The sequence below is a fragment of the Tetrao urogallus genome (assembly GCF_951394365.1).
Source record: "Tetrao urogallus genome assembly, chromosome: 10".
NCBI classification, from domain to species: Eukaryota; Metazoa; Chordata; class Aves; order Galliformes; family Phasianidae; genus Tetrao; species Tetrao urogallus.
In genome coordinates, this window is record NC_136823.1 from 2,647,201 (window position 1) to 2,664,975 (window position 17,775).

The following is a 17,775-nucleotide window of genomic DNA, read 5'->3' on the forward strand; positions in this document are numbered from 1 at the left end:
TGCCATAGGAGCAGCCGTGTGCCAGCTCCAATTGCTGTGTAAAGTCATCAAAGTCCATCAATAAAAGTGACAGTTCCATCATGCCACTGTCAGTTTGGTTCTTCTCTGCCTTTCCCGAGGTGGGCAGCTTTAGGAGCAGCCGTGTGCAATCCCAAATGCTGACAGCAATCCTCAGAGTGCATCACAATAAAACTGAGAGATGTCACACACCAGGGAGCTGGGTCGACCACTGGACCTGACACCTTATTGGTCTTTTCCAACCTGAATGATTCTGCGCATCTAAAAACACTTGTGACATTGCCTGAGTGCAATAAGCAAAACTGACGGCAAAAAGCACTTTGTGATAGATACTTCAAAATGTTTCAGCTGTCCCTGTATATGAGTTAATAAACTTTTTTGTTGTTACTATATAAGCTCATAAGTATATTATTGGTAAATATATATTGGTAAAAATAAATGGGAGTGTCAAAAGAAGTCGGTAGTGCAAAGGCCAGAGGTGCTCCAGGCACTGCCGCAGACGGCTGAAAGCCTGGCAGGAAGCACCGACCACATACTGTGCTCCTGGGGAGGGTTGTAGCAGACAGCAGGCCACTGCCCACGGGAAGGGCAGAGCTGGTAGAGAAAGAAGGCAAAGGCGGTTCCAGAAGCACCGAGTGGCACAGGCAGCGCACGCCGCTCGGTGTCGGCCGGGCGAGTTCCGCCGAGCGCCGTCCCCTGCCATTACGGGAAGGCCCAGCCCCTGCAGCGCGCATGCGCGCACACCCACCCCGCGCGGCGTAAATAGCACCCGGACTTTTATAGCGGCCGTTCCCGGCAGCCCCCGCGGCCGGGCGCTGCCATTGGTTATCGCGAGGCGGGGACGCGCTCGGGCGCGCGCGCCGGGCGGGGCGGGGCCGGCTGAGGAGCGCAGCGCCGCGCCGCGTCGCGCCGGGCCCGGTGAGCGCGCACGCCCCCGCCCCGCCCGTTTCCGTTCGCCGCCGCTCGAGCTCGGGCCTGTGGAGCAGGAAGCGGCGGGAGTCGGAGCCAGCGGAGGCCGCAGGTACCGGGACGGGGTTCTCGGCCGCTCGGGGGCGGCCGCCCGGCTCCCCCCGCCTCGGCGGCGGCGGCTCTCGGGTGGGGCCCGCCCGACCGACGGGAGCCCGCGCGACCGCCGGCGGGCGGGGGCGGCCGAGCTTCTTCGAGCCGGGCCCGGCTCCTCGCCGCCGCGGCAGGCCTCTCCGCCCGCACAAAGCGGAGGCGGCGGGGCGCGGCTCGGCCGCTCGGCAGAGCGCCCCGAAGTTTCCGGGGTCGGTAACGGGGCCTTTCCGGGCGGCGGGGGAGGGGAGAGGAGGGCGGGGCGGCCCGGCGGGGCGTCGTGCGGGGATAGCCGTGCGACGGGGCGCCCTGCGGCGGCCTGCCGGGCCCACCGGTTGTGAGGAGCCGGGCCGGGAGAGGCGCGGGGTCGGGCGGCTCCGCCACGGGGCGCGAGCGGGCGGCGGGGCGGCACCGTGACTGGCAGCCCGCCGTGGTGACGTCACCGCGCGGCGCCGCGAGAGCGCGGGGGGGCGGGGCCGGGCGGGGCGCGCGGGCGGCGAGCGCGGGAGGAGCCGGGGGCGGCCGGGCCGGGCCCGCGGCCGGGCGATGGGCTCCGATGTGGGACGGGCGCGGGGGGACCGGCGATGATCGCGCAGCCGCACCCGTGCCGTGGGCTGGCCGTCCCCCGGCTCGGGCTGCCCGCGGCCCCTCCTTGGCCCGGGGCACCCCCAGGGATGGCACCCGCAGCTCTGGGCGGCACCGCCTCGCCGCCCTCTGAGCAAAGAATTTACCCCTAACGTCTCGCCTAGATCTCCCGTCTTGTAGTTTTAAGCCACGGTTCTGTTGTCATCTTCTTACCATCAAAACATCAAAAATTAGTTTGGTTCCTTCTAACCATTATCTATGACTCCACGTATTATGGGCCGCAATGCCAAGGCCTTTAATCCTGAATTTCGTTTAGGGGGGAATATGAACTCTACTGCTCCCTGAGAATCTCGTCCATGGAAGCGCTTTGTGGAAGGCTCTCCCAGTCTGTCTCTGAGCCCTCCTCCCACTCTGCTCATTCCCACCTGGGTCTGCAGCCACGCAGCTCTGTGCTTCTGTTCCAGATGTGCTGAATGCTCCCAGCTCTGGTTTGGACCAAAGCCTTATGTTTAAGGGGGGGAAAAAAAAAAAAAAAAAAAAAGACCTGCCATTTTTCTGATTTCATTTTAATTAGCTTTCTAGAATGCTTAAATGCATATCCAGCATAAACGCTTGACATGAATTATTTTTTAATGGGCAATTTGTCTCGTTTAACACTACTGGTATGAAATGCTTAGGGCTGAGGAGCTGAGTGCAGGGCTGTCCCCCGGAGCTCCCTGCCCTGGCCCCGTGCCATAGCAACTGCCGGAGGCGGGGAGTTCCCTGAGCCAGGAACTGACGGTAAAAACATCCTCTGTGGTCTCAGCTGCCACCAGGATGTAGGGCTGGAGATGGTCCTTCAGATAAGTGAATTCCGAATTGAAACAGTTTGATGGTTTGGAAGGGTTTAGAAATGCCTTTCCTCAGTTTTTTTCACAGTGACTTGTTTGTTTTCACCATTTTCTTATTTCTGTGTCCCTCTGGCTCTGCTTTACCCAGTTTCTATGTGCTCTTCTGCCCCGATTGCTGCATTACCACCGTCGCATCCTCCTGTTCTGTGCTGGCTGCGGTGCTGCATTCCCCAACCAAACACTGCCTAACCTTTGCTACTGAAGCCTGGAACAGCTCGTGTGTTACTCACCAAGAAATGCTGGTGAAGGGCTGCTTTCAGGCCATGGGTGCTGTTACCCTGGCTTACTGCTCGGCAGCAGTGCCAGGTGTCCGGGTCCTTCTGACCTTGCTGAGATCTGTTCTCTGCCTGTTCTGAGCTGCATGGGGCGGATTCTGAAAGTGCAGGGGAAGTGGTAGAGCAGCTCACATCTGCCTGTCCTCTTTCTCTTCCGTCCTTTTCCTGTCTCTGTTTTTACTTAGGAAGGATACTAAGAGGTGGTGAAATAACCAAGATATTCTTAGAGCAACTTCTCCTTAAGGTGTTTGAATCATGTAAAAAACATTGGAGCAGGATTTGCTTTTCTCTGACCAGCCGTAGGTATGGTCTGTAGGGAGGAGCAGACGGTGTCACTGTATACAGCTGGGCTGTGCTCCCACAACAAATGCAGGTTTCTATTTCCTCTAGCTCTAGTGCTTAGGTTTTGTTGTTTATTTTTCGCTGCTGTTGATCAGAAACTGCCTGTGGTCTCCTTGCTCAGTAAGGCAGCAGTGCTTTGCAGCCCTCTGTCTCAGCTGGAACTGTCAGTGTGGAGTGGGTCCTCCTATGCTTTGTAGAAAGCGATTCCTCCTCCTCACCTTCACTGCTTTTAGGAAGGCAGAGAATTTTATGGCCTTTGCTTGTGGCAGGGATTTGTGTGGTAGCGGTTTGAACACTTGCATTCTTGCTGAAGTTCCATCTGATGCGTGTTTTACACCTGAAGGCTCTTTGTTTTTCACCTATCTGCCCTGTCAAAGCTGTGTGAGATGAGAGAGCTCTGACAGGAGGATCTTGGTGCTGACAGAGTGCCTTGGCTCAGCCCAAAAGCTACTGGGAAAGCCTGGCTTCCATGTACACCACAGCAGAGCTCGGCTTCTGCACTCTAAATCGAACGTGTTGCTGGGAAGGTTTTGAATTATACTGTGGAACGTTGACAGAGGAGAATGAGCGTGCAGTTTGGGATAAGGTAACTGCTAGGGATGCAGTTCAAGTCATGAAGTTGACCAGAGAAGTGAATGAGGATGTGAGCTCTCACCTTCAAGTCCACTGAAAAGCACGAGGACTGGCCAGAAAAGCCTTCAGCAGCATCATGCTGATAGTAAAAGAATACCTTGTTTTCCAAGCCCATTGGAAGCAAGAAGCTTGCTGGAGCCAGGAGGGTGGATAGGTGATAGAAATATTTGATGCTAAAGCCATCAGAAGAAAATGAATGGATTTACAAGCGTCCTTTTTGCTTACAGTGGAGTCCAAAGAGGCTCCTCTGCCAGAACAGCGCTCGCTGGAAGATCTCTCCCTGCTTGAAGCACTGTCAGCAAAGAGGTTCTTTTAGAGAAGGGAGATAAACATCCTTACAAAGTGCCAGGGCTGGATGGTACGTGCCCAAGGGTTTCCAAAGGAACTTGGGAATCCAGCAGCTGCATTGGTGGCTGTGCTGTTGTGACTTCTTGCTTAATGCCACGAAGGCAGAGAAACTGAAGATGGCTTGCATGGCATCAGTTCTTAAAAATAGTTCAGTAGGAGGTCACATAGTTCAATGCCTTTTTTTTAATTCAATGGAAAGAGATTGGTCACTTACAGTGGGTGAAATCGGTGTGGCTTTTGCAAAGGAAATGTGTGAGTGTACCCAAGTGTTTGAATGCCCTGCAAGCACCCAGAGGGGAGATGTGGGGATCTGCTCAGTGCAACCAGAGGATCTGATGAGGTCTGAAGGTGGGGTGGGTGTTGAGTAGTCTGGGAAGGAAAGACAAAAAGTGAGGAGGAGGAACTGCAGCCCAGGCCTTTGGATACTAAATGAAAGGAGGAAAAGCATCAAATGCATGTCGCTCCAGGTAAGTGCAAATCAGGAGGGAGAAATAATCGTAATTTGGTGGGGTGAGAGTTAATTATTGCCACTTATGAGGAAGAGTTTGTCATCGTTCAGTGGAAATCGAGTTTAATGTTTGGTAGTGATTGATTGAGGAGCAAAGGGAAGAGGAGTCAGTAAGAAAACAGGATGGCATCGTGGCTCTCAGATCACAGCCCACTGTTGTCCTGAATGCTGTGCATGAAGAGGGGTTTGGGGGTGCAGAGTGCCAAGGGAAGCAGATGAGAGGCTGATGAAGGCGACTGGAGATAATAAGGCAGGGGGTGCCTAGAGGCTGAACCCCCCAGCTCAGCCTGGTTGGTTTTTTTTGTTGGTTTTTTTTTGTTGTTGTTGTTGTTATTTTGGAGCTTCAGGACCTTGCAAGTGAAATGATGGAAGAAAGCACTGTCAGGCGTGCTGCTGAGCACAAAGATTGCGAAGCAAGGAACGCCCAAGCTGGAAACTGGGAAAATAAGCTTGTAGCTGAGCATTTCCTGCTCCTGCCCTTGGTAATCTTAAGTGCCTGTGGAGCTGGTGGGCACCTGGGGGGGGGAGGATACTGAACAGAAAGCTGGCCTAAATGCTGAGCGTCCCACAGGTCGCACGCATGATTGGAAATCCACAGATCTACTATAATTACCTCAATATTAAGCCCTAATCTCATTTTGTGCAGAGTAATCTTGGGACTCGGTATTGCGTAAGAGAAGTGCTCTCGTGTGTGCTGATAACAAAGAGAGGGTCAGCGGGGGCAAAGCAGCAGGCGTGCAGAGGGGCGATGGGCTGTGCGCCCTCAGGTTAAATGCTTCCTGCCTCATAGCCCTGCCTTGGGGCAGGGTGTGAGAGTGTCCTGCCATGGACCAGAGAAATGCTGCAGTTAGCTTCTTGCCTGAGTGCTAATGGATGCAGCATCCATCCCATAGCTGTTGGAAATGAAGGAGGGTGGCACAGTGGGGAGCCTGGCAGGAGCAAAGGGAGCTTGTGGGAGCCCAGAAGGATCTCGCTGGGCTTGGCATTTGGACAGCAGGGCACATGGTGCCAGTGTTTGGATGGAGGGTTCTGCTCGAGCATATTGCAGCTTTAGCTTCTAACTGTTAGGGCTTGAGTTGGCTTAATAAAAAAAAAAAAAAGCTTTGGGAACCTCACTTTGTGATGTTTTTCTGTAAGCAAGTGTTGAAAGTGATTTAACTGAGTAACCTGGCCTGGAAGGGAAATGAAAGCATCTGTTCTGTTTTGCATTTACAGCATAATGCAGGAAAGCCGTGCGGATGGGACAGGAGAAAAGTAGAAACTGAAAGCAGAAAGTAGAAAAACAGGCTGGAAGGCACAGAAAGCTGGGGGAAAAAGGAGCTCGAGGAGAAGTCTAGGCCAGGAGGTGTTAGATCTCACAGATATCTTCATTACCTCTGTCAGTAGGAAGGATGGAACATCACTGTGTGCTTTGGAGCTGCTGGCTTACACCTCTGCTCTGTGTGTGGCTCAGCTTGAAGCTCTGTCTGGCCTGCAAGTGGGGGGGTTCTGCATGGATGTGTTTTTCTGGAAAGCTCTTGAACTACTGCAGTGATTTAAGGAGTCTGGAAGAGTGCTAATAATCAGCAGAAGTAGGACAGCCTTAATGATTATAATCCCATCAGAGTAAGGCATCAATCCCAGGTACAATAATGGAACAAGTAACAAAGCGTTCAGAAAAGAATTAAGGCACTGTCACTCATTGAGGACTGAGAAACAATTAGTGCTAATTGTTTCAGTTCTGTTCTTAAGTGCAGGTGTTCTCTTGGCCTTCGATGTGATTGCGCATTGCTTTCAGTAAGAACTGAACTGCTATAAAATCAGTATGTCTTGTATTCAATGTGGAGAGGCTGTAGAGCCTGTGGGGCACTCAGCTCCTGGGCTGGGGTTCCTGCTGCACCAAGCAGCAGAGGAGGGATTAACAGGCCTGCAAAGGAGGAAGATGCAAATAAAACCTTACCCCTTGCACAAAGTGCAAGTGCTGCCAGAGCAAGAGCCACAGCTGTGGGTGCTCCTTCGTGCTAAAAGCAGAAAGGGCGAGGGAGGTGGCCTGCTCCTCTGTGCCTGCCTGGGAGTTGGGTGGCGGTGAGAGAGATGAATAGGGATGGTTCTGAGTTGGAAGGAAGTGGCTTTACTCACAGTGTGTCATTAAGCTGTGGGAGCTCCCTCCTCCTGCAGGCTGTGAGCCCAGAGCTGCGCGCGGCTTCAGAGGCGTCTGGCCTGGCTGGGGGAGGGTGGGGGTGTGCAGCTGCTCAGGGAGTCCTGCAGGATGCTGTTCCTTCCTCTTCCTCCTCCCTGCCCTTCTGCCAGCTCTGCCTTGCAGCTGCCCACAGTGCAGGGCGGGAGGCAGGCTGGGGTTGCTGCCGTGGCTTTGTTCCTGTAAAGCCCCGGTGAGTGAAGAGCCAGTGGCTAGAAATCCAGAAAGCATATCACAATCAGAAGCAGTTTTCTCTAGCACAGGATTCCTCCTGAAGAGGAAAGCAAGGGCAAAGGCTGCCATCTGATACGAGGAATCCGGTGCTGAGGTGTCACACAAAACCCCCAGCACTGATCTGGTGCTGAGTGCCAACCTGGTGTCCTGGGAAGCTTTGCACTCTCTGCACTGCAGCAACGTGGGCAGCACCAGCAGCATGTAACTGACACACATGGGATGCTCGTGCCTGTAAAGCTCCAGTTTGGCACTTCTGGCTGGCTCTTTCTTGCTCTTGTGTAAAATACATCAGTCATTAAGCTGCCTCAAACCAAAAACAAAAGCTGCCTCAGAGCTGATGCATTTGGGTTCTGATGCACTGAGCTGCCTCTGCTCGCAGTTCTGGGGTTGTGCTGCAGGGCATTGAGTGGGTTATCAGTTATCAGTGACCTGGGCCTGCTGAGCTTTGTTACCTGGGGTTTAGCACAGCTGCGTGGCTCTGGAAATGGGCGGCTCTGTTTGCAAAGCATTTCCTAGTAAAACTTGCCAGGCTTGAGCATGGCTAGCAGTCAGAACAACCCGTGAGCAGAAAGCCAAGCGCTGTGCTTGGATGCCAAGGGTCCAGCACTTAGTCCTGCTGGCAGCTGTGCCAACCTTCTGTGGCATTTTTCGATTGTACTTCAGTCAGGTAATAGAAAATTTCCATTAAGGGCTGCACACGACGTGCCGCAGCAGTAGCGTGCCCCGTGCTTTGCCAGCTCCGGGACTGTTTGAGTGCTACATTTCATATATAAGCCTCCAAAAAACCCCCATCTTTTCTTACCACCTGCTCCTGTGGCGCACGGTAGTTAGAAATAGAACTATTTTGCAGTGCTGTCAAACAAAGCTGCCTCATGTTCTCCATGCTCCCTAAAGAATATGGTTATTTCCCAAAAGCCTCAATAGCAACACATGGAATGTCTGATGTGAGAATGAACATCCACAGGCCAGTTTGCACACATTCAAGCAGCTGTTTATTATTGAAACAAGCTGTGTTGACCATCACCTTGTAGCATTCATGTTTTCAGTGCTTGCATCCTGGTGCCCTGTGGCCAAGGCATCCTCCTAGCCCGCTGTGCTCCGTGCTGTTTGTGGTATCACACGGGTGTGATCTCTCTGAGCACAGAGCTGGTCAGTCTTTGCTTTCAGTGCAGTGTAGATGAGCCCTGTCCTGGATGCCTTTGGCAATAATGGCAATAATGAAGTGCTGGCAGCGTGTTTTGGTGTATGTTATTCTTAGGGTTAAATCTAACTCCTCTGTGTGACTGAATTGGTCTCTTTCCTCCCTTCCTTTCATTGCAGTCCCAAGGCCGATTGCAAACCTGTTTTGCAGCTTCTGTAAGAGGTGAATTGGGGTCACAGTTTCCTTTACTTCACAGGCATGGCTGGCTGAGCGTGGGGCCCATCCTGTGTGAGCTCTGCATGCGGAGAGGAGCTGACGAAGGCAGCATGAACTGCAGTTCATCTGCAGCATTTGTAACGTTTGCTTAGACGTACTTTCATTAATGTGAAGATGTGGTGGGGGAAAGAAACCTTCAAGATGTGCAGTCAGTGACGTTTTTCCATGGGAGATGGAAGGAGAAAAGGCTGGGATGCTTTGTCTTGCTGGCAGATCTGTGGGACTTGGGCTGGACTGGAATAAGGGGGACTGGGCAGTTAGAGCTTTTGCCATCCTCCTCTTCCTTGTGATGATGATCTTGGTACCATTCCCTCACCCAAATGCTCCATACTCAGCCCCAGTCCCTTCACAGTCTGCATGCAGCTGCCCCACGAGCAGACTTGCTCTGCTTTCCATTCCAAACTGCTCTGAGACTTGGGTCATTCTCATTTTGTATGCCAGAAGACAGCGGTGGGAGCAGCCTGCTCATCCCTCCCTGCCCTCCTCTCCAGAACCACTGCAGAAGCTCCTCCCCCTCTGTCCTCACAGAAGGGAATATTTTAGAACAGAACACAGGGCCTGGCAGGGTTCTGCCCCACCTCAGCAGGGTTGGCTGGGTGTAGGGGGACACAGAGAGTGCTGGACATCAGTCTGCCTGGTGCTCAGCGTGCGGGAGGCAGCAGCAGGGCTGCCTGCAAGATGCCGAAACTCTGCAACACCTTGTGTTGGAGGGCTTTAGTAAGACCAGGTGGGAAAGAATCTAAAGTGTGTTTCTGCTCCCAGCGGCAAAAATGTCCTGAGTGGGGCTGCTGGGCTGCTGCTGTGGTTTTGTGTATTTTTTTTATCAAAGCAGTGATCCTTTTGGGTGAAACCTTGGGTCTGCCTGCATGGCATAGCAGTAACATAAAGTTGGTAGTGGCCAACAGGTCAGTGACACGAAGCATAGCGAGGATACCCATGTGGTGGGAAAGGGCTTTAATGCCCCTTTCTTACTTTCTCTGGGGTGGAAATGCAGAGCTGGAGAGGCACACCTGGGCTGTGGGGCACGGCCATATCCACCTTTGGAGCGTGCCAGTGGGCTCCCTTCTGAGTGTGACTTTGGGGTCTGCAGGAGGGGGGGCACTGCCAGCATTCCCCTGGGAAAATAATGTATGTGCTGAGCTAAAGGGGCAGGTTCTGTTGCATTAAATAATAATGCTTTGGGGGAGTGGGTGGCAGAATATATTTGAAACACAGAAAAAAAACTACTTTCCCCATCTTTTCATTCTTTGGGAGTGTTCAGTAGGTTCTTGTAACAAGCAGGGCTTTATGCTGCGCGAGTGCTGCGCTTGGAAATAGCTTCGTGTAACAAGGGTATTAGTGTGGCAGCTGAGCAAACAGGAGCTCCTTGTGCTGTCAGCTCTGTGCCGAGCGAGGAGCTGCAGCTCCTGTGGTACCTGGGGAAGGCACTGGCTGGGAGGGTGTCATAATTTGGAATTTCTTCCGTTTGAATCTCTTCTCTCACCTGACTGGAGCTGCATGCTGGCTGCACTGCAGCAAATGCAGTGTGTGCGTAGCCTAGGTGCTGCCCGTCTTACAGCAAAGCTCTTCTTGCTTTCTGCAGCGAATGGGTGTATATCCAGGCCTCAGAATACCTGGTTAAGAAAGCAGAGCGTGCCAAAATGCAGAAGGCCTCAAATGCCGCGCGTGCTGTTAGCGTTGTCCTGTGATACAGATTGCTAAGATGTGGTCCTGCTGCAAGCAGTCAGATTCCTTCTCATTTGTGCCCTCCAGATGTTGTTCTCAGTGTTTGCCAGCTCTGACGATCCCTTCTAGCTGCCGTGGAGAGCAGGGTGCTGTTGCCATGGCCATATATGTGCTGTCCAGCAAAGAACAAAACCGGTTGGATTTTTTTGGGGCTTGCAGCGTCATCGCTGTGAACACAAATTGTGCTGCAAAGGCAGCAGCAGTGCTCCTTCCCTGAACGTCTGTGTGTTGGTTCATGTCAGTGAAGCACTGGGTGAACTCTTTGGTCCCCCACATTCTGGTGAGGGTGTGCAGAGCAGAGCCGTAGGGAAGCATGGGAAGCGTGATATCCAAAAAAGCGTTGGATGAGCTGGGATGGGTTTGCCTGCAGAGAAGCCTGAGGAGGGGTATGCACTGGAGAAAGGGAATAAGCTGTTGTCCTGCACCCATGTCAAGTAGGATAAGAGGTAATGGGCTTACATTACATAAGGAAGGTTGAGGGCAGCCTGCAGGGGAAGTATGCTCAGAGGGAGCAGAGTGCAGAGACAGGTTGCTCCAGGGGTCTGTAGGGCTCAGCATTGTGGTTCTGAAGGGTGATGGAGAAACCTGGCAGGGGACAGGCCTTATGCAGTTGATTGTGACTTGGTGCAGAGGACAGATGATCTCCAGTTCTGTAAAATCAAATATTACCGTTGCTAGAAATATTCAAAACCATCTAAAGCCACTGAAAGAGAACCCGTTTAAGGCATGTATCATTTTAAACCTTCCACAAATGTAAAAATAACCCTAAAGCCCTAAGGTAAATAACACAAATGCATGCATGTGTGTTAATTCATAAGGTGAATGTAGCCCATTTTAGAGAGAGATTTGGATTACAGCAGTTGTCTGATGTTGCCGTGCTCCAGGAGTCCCCAAGCCCTTGCTGACTGATGGCTGAGGGGTCCTTCCCTACTGGCACCCCCAGCAGAAGCCCAGAACCTCTAGCAACCACTGCTGCTTCGCCATGAAGTAGTGCTGAAGATTGCCTTTAGGTGGTTAGTTTTATCTTTTCATTTGCTTAATTTCCAAGGGAGAGAGAAGAGGTGGAAAGGAGGAAATGTTTTGGCTGTATTCTTCTCTCTGCTTCCTCAAGCCTTTCTCCCCTCGCCAGCAGCACCAGTCATCCCTGTGAGCTTTGTACTGGGCTCGTCACAGTACAAGTTTCCTCTGGGAGTGTGCAGTTGGTCATAAAATGGCTATAATGGCAGCGTGTTGGCTGCATGGCTGGGAAGCTTTGTGGGGTGTCTCAGGGTGCCCTCCAAAGTGCCCTCACTGCAGAAGGAAGTCAGTGCGGTTCTGTCCTGTTCCGTTCCCATGCAGCCCAGCCCCTCCTTATATGTCTTGTTCCTGCAATGGGAGCAAATAATGCCTGAGGAGAAAAGAGAACAACTATGTGTATATATAGTGTTCCAAGGACTTTCAGTCTCAGAGTACTTTCTGATGAGGGATTTTCTAATTCAGGTGTGGTTCCTGCATTCTTGAACCTGTGCAGGAAGCTTCTTCCACAAACCTGCCCAGTCTCCTTTAGAGCTGCATGCATTTCTTGTGCTCACATCATCCCCTTGCTGGAGTCGCCCAGGTCCCTGTTGCCCTCTGGTGGGCTTGGACTCTATTCTGCTGCCTTTGTGTCACTCCCTCATAGTCATTTGTGGGAAGTGATGACAAGCAGTCAGTGTCTATCCACGCTGGCCACTCCTGACTCTGTAGATGTTTGCCAACTCTGACATGGTCATCTCGTTCAGCCCCACCCTGACCAGCTTTTGTTAAACCTCTTCCAGCTTTCCTCCCATTCACGATGCTACTTTGTCCTTCTGTTGCTTTCCTAGCAGTTTCTGCTATTTCCTTTTGTTCTTTTGACTGCTACTGAGGGGACACTTCCAGGAGGAAGCAGCAGGGATCCCAGCAGCCCGCAAGGAGCTACTGGCCGTGCTGTCCAGGAGTGAGCTGTGTGCTTCCCAGCCCTGTGCAGCGTGCTGCCTGTAACTGGAGGAGCAGGCTGAGACCTGGAGGTCCTTGTGTGAGCACTGTGACGTGGCAGACGGGCACTCCCCAGCCCCAGTGACTCACCAAGCCTTCTGGCACTGGGTCGCTGGGACAGCTCAGCCTGGGAGAGTGTCAGTGCCCTCAGACTGGAGCACTGCTCGCTGGATTGTCTAAAACACGCTTCTCAGGATGTGCTCACTTGGTTTCTGTGGAGTTCCGTGTCTCAAACTCCAGGTCAGGCGAGGCAGTGCTACAGCATGCTGATTTCCATTCCCTTCTGCCGCTTCCGTGCCCGGTGCCTCAGCAGCATGGTGGTTTTCTTAAAAAGATGGAGATCTTTTTCCAGATGTGTCTCTGCACAGAGCAGAAAGACTCGATTTAGAAGTTGTTATTGATTGGAAATAATTAGTAACGATTGCTAATTATTAGCATCTCAATTAAAAGCTGCGACGGAAGGATTAATAAGCTGTCCTCTTGTGTTTCAGCTATGGCAGCCATTCGAAAAAAGCTGGTTATAGTGGGTGATGGTGCCTGTGGGAAGACCTGCCTGCTGATTGTGTTTAGCAAAGACCAGTTCCCTGAAGTCTATGTTCCCACCGTCTTTGAAAATTATGTAGCAGATATTGAAGTGGATGGAAAGCAGGTATGTATACACGCTTACAGTAATCAAAAGGAACGTGCATTTATTCAGAACACCATAGAGATTAGCGTGCTTCTTTAATAAGTGGGCAGTCCAGGTGCTTTTAGTACCCACTTTGTCAATTTATTTTTAAACACATCGTGTTTGCATGCAGTAAAAATACTGCCCTGCTCATATCCAGTGTCTGTTTACAGCATATTTCTTGTTACGACGTATTTCTAACCCCCTACAATTTGAGATGGTGGAAAACAAGCAGTTCTGGCAGGTGAATGCCGTGTGCTGAAGCAAAGATGTGCTGAGAACACGGGGCAGCTGCAAAGGGGCAGCCCTGCCTTGATGGGGTCCTGCAGTTGTGAGGACAAAGTTCCTGGAGCAGTATTTTTTCCTACCCGCTCCTGGCAATGTGCAGAATCCTCTTTGGAACAGATGACTGGCAGACTTCAAAGGGATTTCATTTTTGTAGTGTTCATCAGCATCTGTCCTACTGGCCTGCAGGAATGCAGATCTTAGCAGCTGGGCGTGCTCACCAAGCTTCAATTTTAGTTGTTCTTTTGTGAATGCATTGCTCATACGCTTCATTTTCAGTACTTCGAAGAGCAGTTTTGTATTAATGGGACTCAGAGGTCACACAGTTTGCCAAACAAATCCCCAAACCCCTGCTCCAGGAACCAGCCTTCAGAAGCCTGCAATCTGAAAGCCGAGTACGCTGCATTCTGTGTCTGTGTCCCACTAAGTGGCATGAGCTGTGTCAAACGGGCACTTTGCAGCGTGCTCTGGAGCCTTGTACCTCAAAAGGCCAACTGCTTTCAGAATTTTGGCAAGCATGACGTGTGTCTGTTTATTATCACACAGTTGACCTTCCTGGTCTTCTGTGGCAGGCTGTGGTGCTGAGCTCCCCTGTGCCACAGTCCTTTCACTGTAGGTTCAGGCACGGTCAGAATACCTTCCTGTCACTTGTAGTTCAGGTGCAGTGATGTGCATTGGAACTGCTTAGTTTCAGTTCTGATTTGGGCCAAGATCAGAGCCAGTTATGGGTGTTCTGTTGCGTTTGATTTCCTGCTGTCGGAGGTATGGATTAATTGTGGTTGTAGTCATTACACTTCATGCTATCTGAGTCTGAAAAGAGCTCTCATATGATGTGGATAGAATAGAAAAGAAATCCTTTTAGGCTAGTACAAAGACACATTTCCCTCCACAGTTACAACTTCTTCAGCTGCTTTATCATATCTGAGATACGAGATCTTAAATTGTTTCAAATACATCTGGCGTTCATTATCACCCAGTCACACAGCCTCACTCCCTCCTGCCTGAATCCCTGCATCTCTCAATGGGTGGGCCAGAGAGCTGTGCCATTCCAGCGGTGTGCAGCTCTGTGCCACCAGCACTTGGTACAAGTGGCACGAGCAGCTCGAGCGGTGCCTTTTCTGCTGTGGAAATGTCCGTGCCTGTTTGATAAGCAGATGATGTTTTATCCAAGCACTTTGTATTCTGAAAACCTGGTTACAGAAGCCTGCAGTGGAGCAGTGCTTCAGGCTGCGCCGTCTCAGGGATGCACGCCTGCTGTCCTCTTAGAAAAGCATTCCCAGAAATGCACAGTGCCACATGAAAACAGAACGGTGATGCTGTGGGATGTGTTTGTTCAGACAGAGCAAAGGAGCTGATGTGAGCATCATGTGAGGGAACCTGCAGCAGATACCTCTGTAAAAAGCGTGAGTGCCACCAAGCTCACATTAGCAGCTGTGAATGCAGAGATTGCTCTGAGGAATCATTCTGCTGTATTTATGTCACGGTGTTCTGTGTGTCTGCAGATAAGGCATTGCATCTTTACAGCGTTACCAGACGTTTGCATTGCCTGTTCAAGCTCACATTTGAGTTCTGGTTCTGTCTGTCTCTATCTGAGCTGCTGTGGAGTTTTTTTCTGAAGGAGTCTAAAGGAGAAGAGTAAAATAGAAGTGTAAATACCAAGAACCTTACTCAGAACTGAATAAAATTGCTCACAAGAAGCTGGGTGCACAAACCAGCTGTGTGCCAAAGCAAATGGCAAGCTTGCATTTCTGCTCAGATGGAGTTGTAAGAATTTGTGCACAAATAAGTATTAGCTTGACATTTCGCTGTCACTACGGGTTCCAGCTGTAAACCAATTGAAAATATGCTTAATCCTAAAAAGTTTATACTTAGAGAGTCCTCTTTTGCTGACAGCTGGTATTCCTGGAATGCCTATCGAATGGCTTCTCAGCCCTGTGCAGCTGGGTCCCCTTAATCCCCATCTTGCTTTTCTGCTGGAAGCGTTCAAGTGCTTGCAGAGAACTGCTGTGGATGTGAGGGGAGGTCTCACGAGCTGCAGGAAGTCAGTCTGGGGACAGGCAGTTCTGGTGCCAAAGCAGCTCTGTTCTGCTCCCATGAGGCACTGACTGCAATACGTGGTGCACTGTGCTTGGGTCTCTTGCTTCAGAATCACAGCATCCCTGTGAGGTGGCTGACTGCCCTGGTCTTTGTGCTGCAGGTGGAGCTGGCTCTGTGGGACACAGCAGGACAAGAAGACTACGATCGACTTAGACCGCTTTCTTACCCAGACACCGACGTTATACTTATGTGTTTTTCAATCGATAGTCCTGATAGTTTAGGTAAGCAGGATGGCATCGCATGAAAAACTGCTCCTGGGTGTTGCTGTATTCCTTTGGAAATCATCCCTTAAAATGTATTCTCGTGTGCTGCGATGAGAGCATTCCCAGCTTCAAAATCTGCCTTTATTGCAATGTATGGTTTTCGTAAGTTCAGATCTTTAAGGAACCTTGCAGTACAGATTGGCACTTTGATTTATTGTTATTATTATTATTTCTCCTTGAAAATGGCAGGTTCTTACGTGCTCAAGATCACACTATATCCAGGAAAACTGACCAACTCCCTTCCTTTGTAAATGGGAAAAGTTAGCTTTGTGTCAGTCCTCCTCCTCCCAACACACCCTTTTTATTCAGGAGAGAGTTTGGTTTGAAGCACTCCCAATTACTAGGTTCTAAACACACAGAGTTCTCTTTCTCTGCATGGTGGGGAAGAAACCTGACCTGGAGCAGGCTCAGGATGGGGAGGAGAGGCTTTCTCACTGCTGGAAGGGATTGCAGAGGCTGAGGGTTTATGGCCTGCTCTGCTTTCCTGTGAGTGGCACCTGCTTTTGGTGGAGAAGAGAACACAGCTGCTTAAGATTTCTGAGCTCCAAATGAGACAGATGTTTGTGTATCAGATGGCACCTCTCCTGCACAGAGCCCAGGGCTGAATTGTTTGGTGTTTGATATTTAAGACTGATGCACAGATACGTGTTTGATCTTAAAAAGGCAGTTCTGAGGAGGGGGAGAAGAAGGAAGTAGGGAGGCTCCTATTGCAAAGACTCAGAACATTTCTTGCACTTTGATTCCCGTCCCAGTTAAAATGGTAAATGCTGCATCCCGCATAGCCTCCCAACCACGTATTTTGTGGTAACATTTTCTTAAACAAGTGATTTTCTGCAAAGATCAGTCACCAGTGGCATTTGTTCACTGGTGCTTATTTGGGAGCTGTCTCACTAGATCTCCCTACTCCTCTGATCCATCCTATGGGCAAACCCTTCCTCCCTGAGTTGCCTCAGGAAGAAACAAGGAGACAGAAAACCCTGGTGGTTGTTCTGATTTCTTGCCTTGCCTTACAAATGAGTGGCACAGTGTTTGTTTCTGTGCATCTGTAGTCCATGGAGTGACACTGCGTGGGAGTTCAGGTGGTGGTTTGGTGTTGGGGTTGGGTGTTGTAAAAAGCTACGCTGCAGGGTCGTGCCTGTCTTTAGCTTCTGGAGATAAAGGCAGTGCATCTCTCGAAGCCAAACATTCCATAACTCTTCACATCAGAATTCTGATTTCTCTTCTTTGAAATCTTGTGCTAACCCTTGTCAAGTGGTTACTGAGACGTAGAGAAACCAAAATTTTGGGTGTCCATCAGCTTGTCTTTTTGGTATCAGCAGAACAGGTCTATTTGCACCTGGTGTGGAAAGTAGAATAAGGGCATCAGTGTGTTTTAGCTCGTTACTACAAGTCAGCAGGCAGAAGCCTTAAAAGAAAACCAGCCCCAGAACTGGGTTTTGGTGTGCTCACACTTGTGGTATTTTTTTAACAGAAAACATCCCAGAGAAGTGGACCCCAGAGGTGAAGCATTTCTGTCCCAACGTGCCTATCATCTTGGTAGGAAACAAGAAGGACCTGAGGAATGACGAGCACACAAGACGAGAGCTGGCCAAAATGAAGCAGGCAGGTTCCTTTGTGAGAGCTTTAACAAGACATGAAGTGGGTAGTGATAGGACAAGGGGAATGGTGTTAAACTGAGATGGGAGGTTTAGGTTGGCTATCAGGCGGAAGTTTTTCCCCCAGAGGGCGGTGAGGCACTGGCACAGGTTGCCCAAGGAGGCTGTGGATGCCCCATCCCTGCAGGCATTCGAGGCCAGGCTGGATGTGGCTCTGGGCAGCCTGGGCTGCTGGTTGGCGACCTGCACACAGCAGGGGGTTGGAACTGGATGAGCGCTGTGCTCCTTTGCAGCCCATTCTATGAAAGTGCATCTCAGCTGTCCCAGAGCATCGAGTGGGCATGGGCAGCTTGCTGTGTGTTGCACAGTGAGCAGTTTATGGTCGGGTTGTAAAAGGAAATGGCTTCAGTGGCGTGTCTGCCATCAGTGCAGACGCTGCAGCTCCTTCCTGAGCACGTCGCTTGGTTTTAACTCTCCTTTGTGTTGTTGCAGGAGCCTGTCAAGCCTGAGGAAGGAAGAGATATGGCAAACCGCATCGGTGCATTTGGATACATGGAGTGTTCGGCAAAGACCAAAGACGGTGTGAGGGAGGTTTTTGAAATGGCCACTAGAGCTGCTTTGCAAGCCCGGCGTGGCAAGAAAAAGTCCGGGTGCCTTCTCTTATAA

General features: G+C 51.0%; 1 protein-coding gene across 3 annotated transcripts; it reads left to right on the plus strand.

The window, feature by feature from the left end:
- Positions 1-12,695: 12,695 nt before the first annotated feature.
- Positions 12,696-17,775, plus strand: RHOA (ras homolog family member A; the record flags this gene model as incomplete). Of its 3 annotated transcripts, none has more annotated exons than XM_079540149.1 (4): positions 12,696-12,851; positions 15,352-15,472; positions 16,986-17,116; positions 17,602-17,775. In XM_079540149.1, the coding sequence occupies 4 exons, from the start codon at positions 12,696-12,698 to the stop codon at positions 17,773-17,775; spliced, it is 582 nt and encodes a 193-aa protein (XP_079396275.1). The 3 variants fall into 3 exon arrangements, with proteins under 3 accessions (XP_079396275.1, XP_079396276.1, XP_079396277.1); XM_079540150.1 differs by having other exon boundaries at positions 12,696-12,821; XM_079540151.1 differs by lacking the exons at positions 15,352-15,472; positions 16,986-17,116.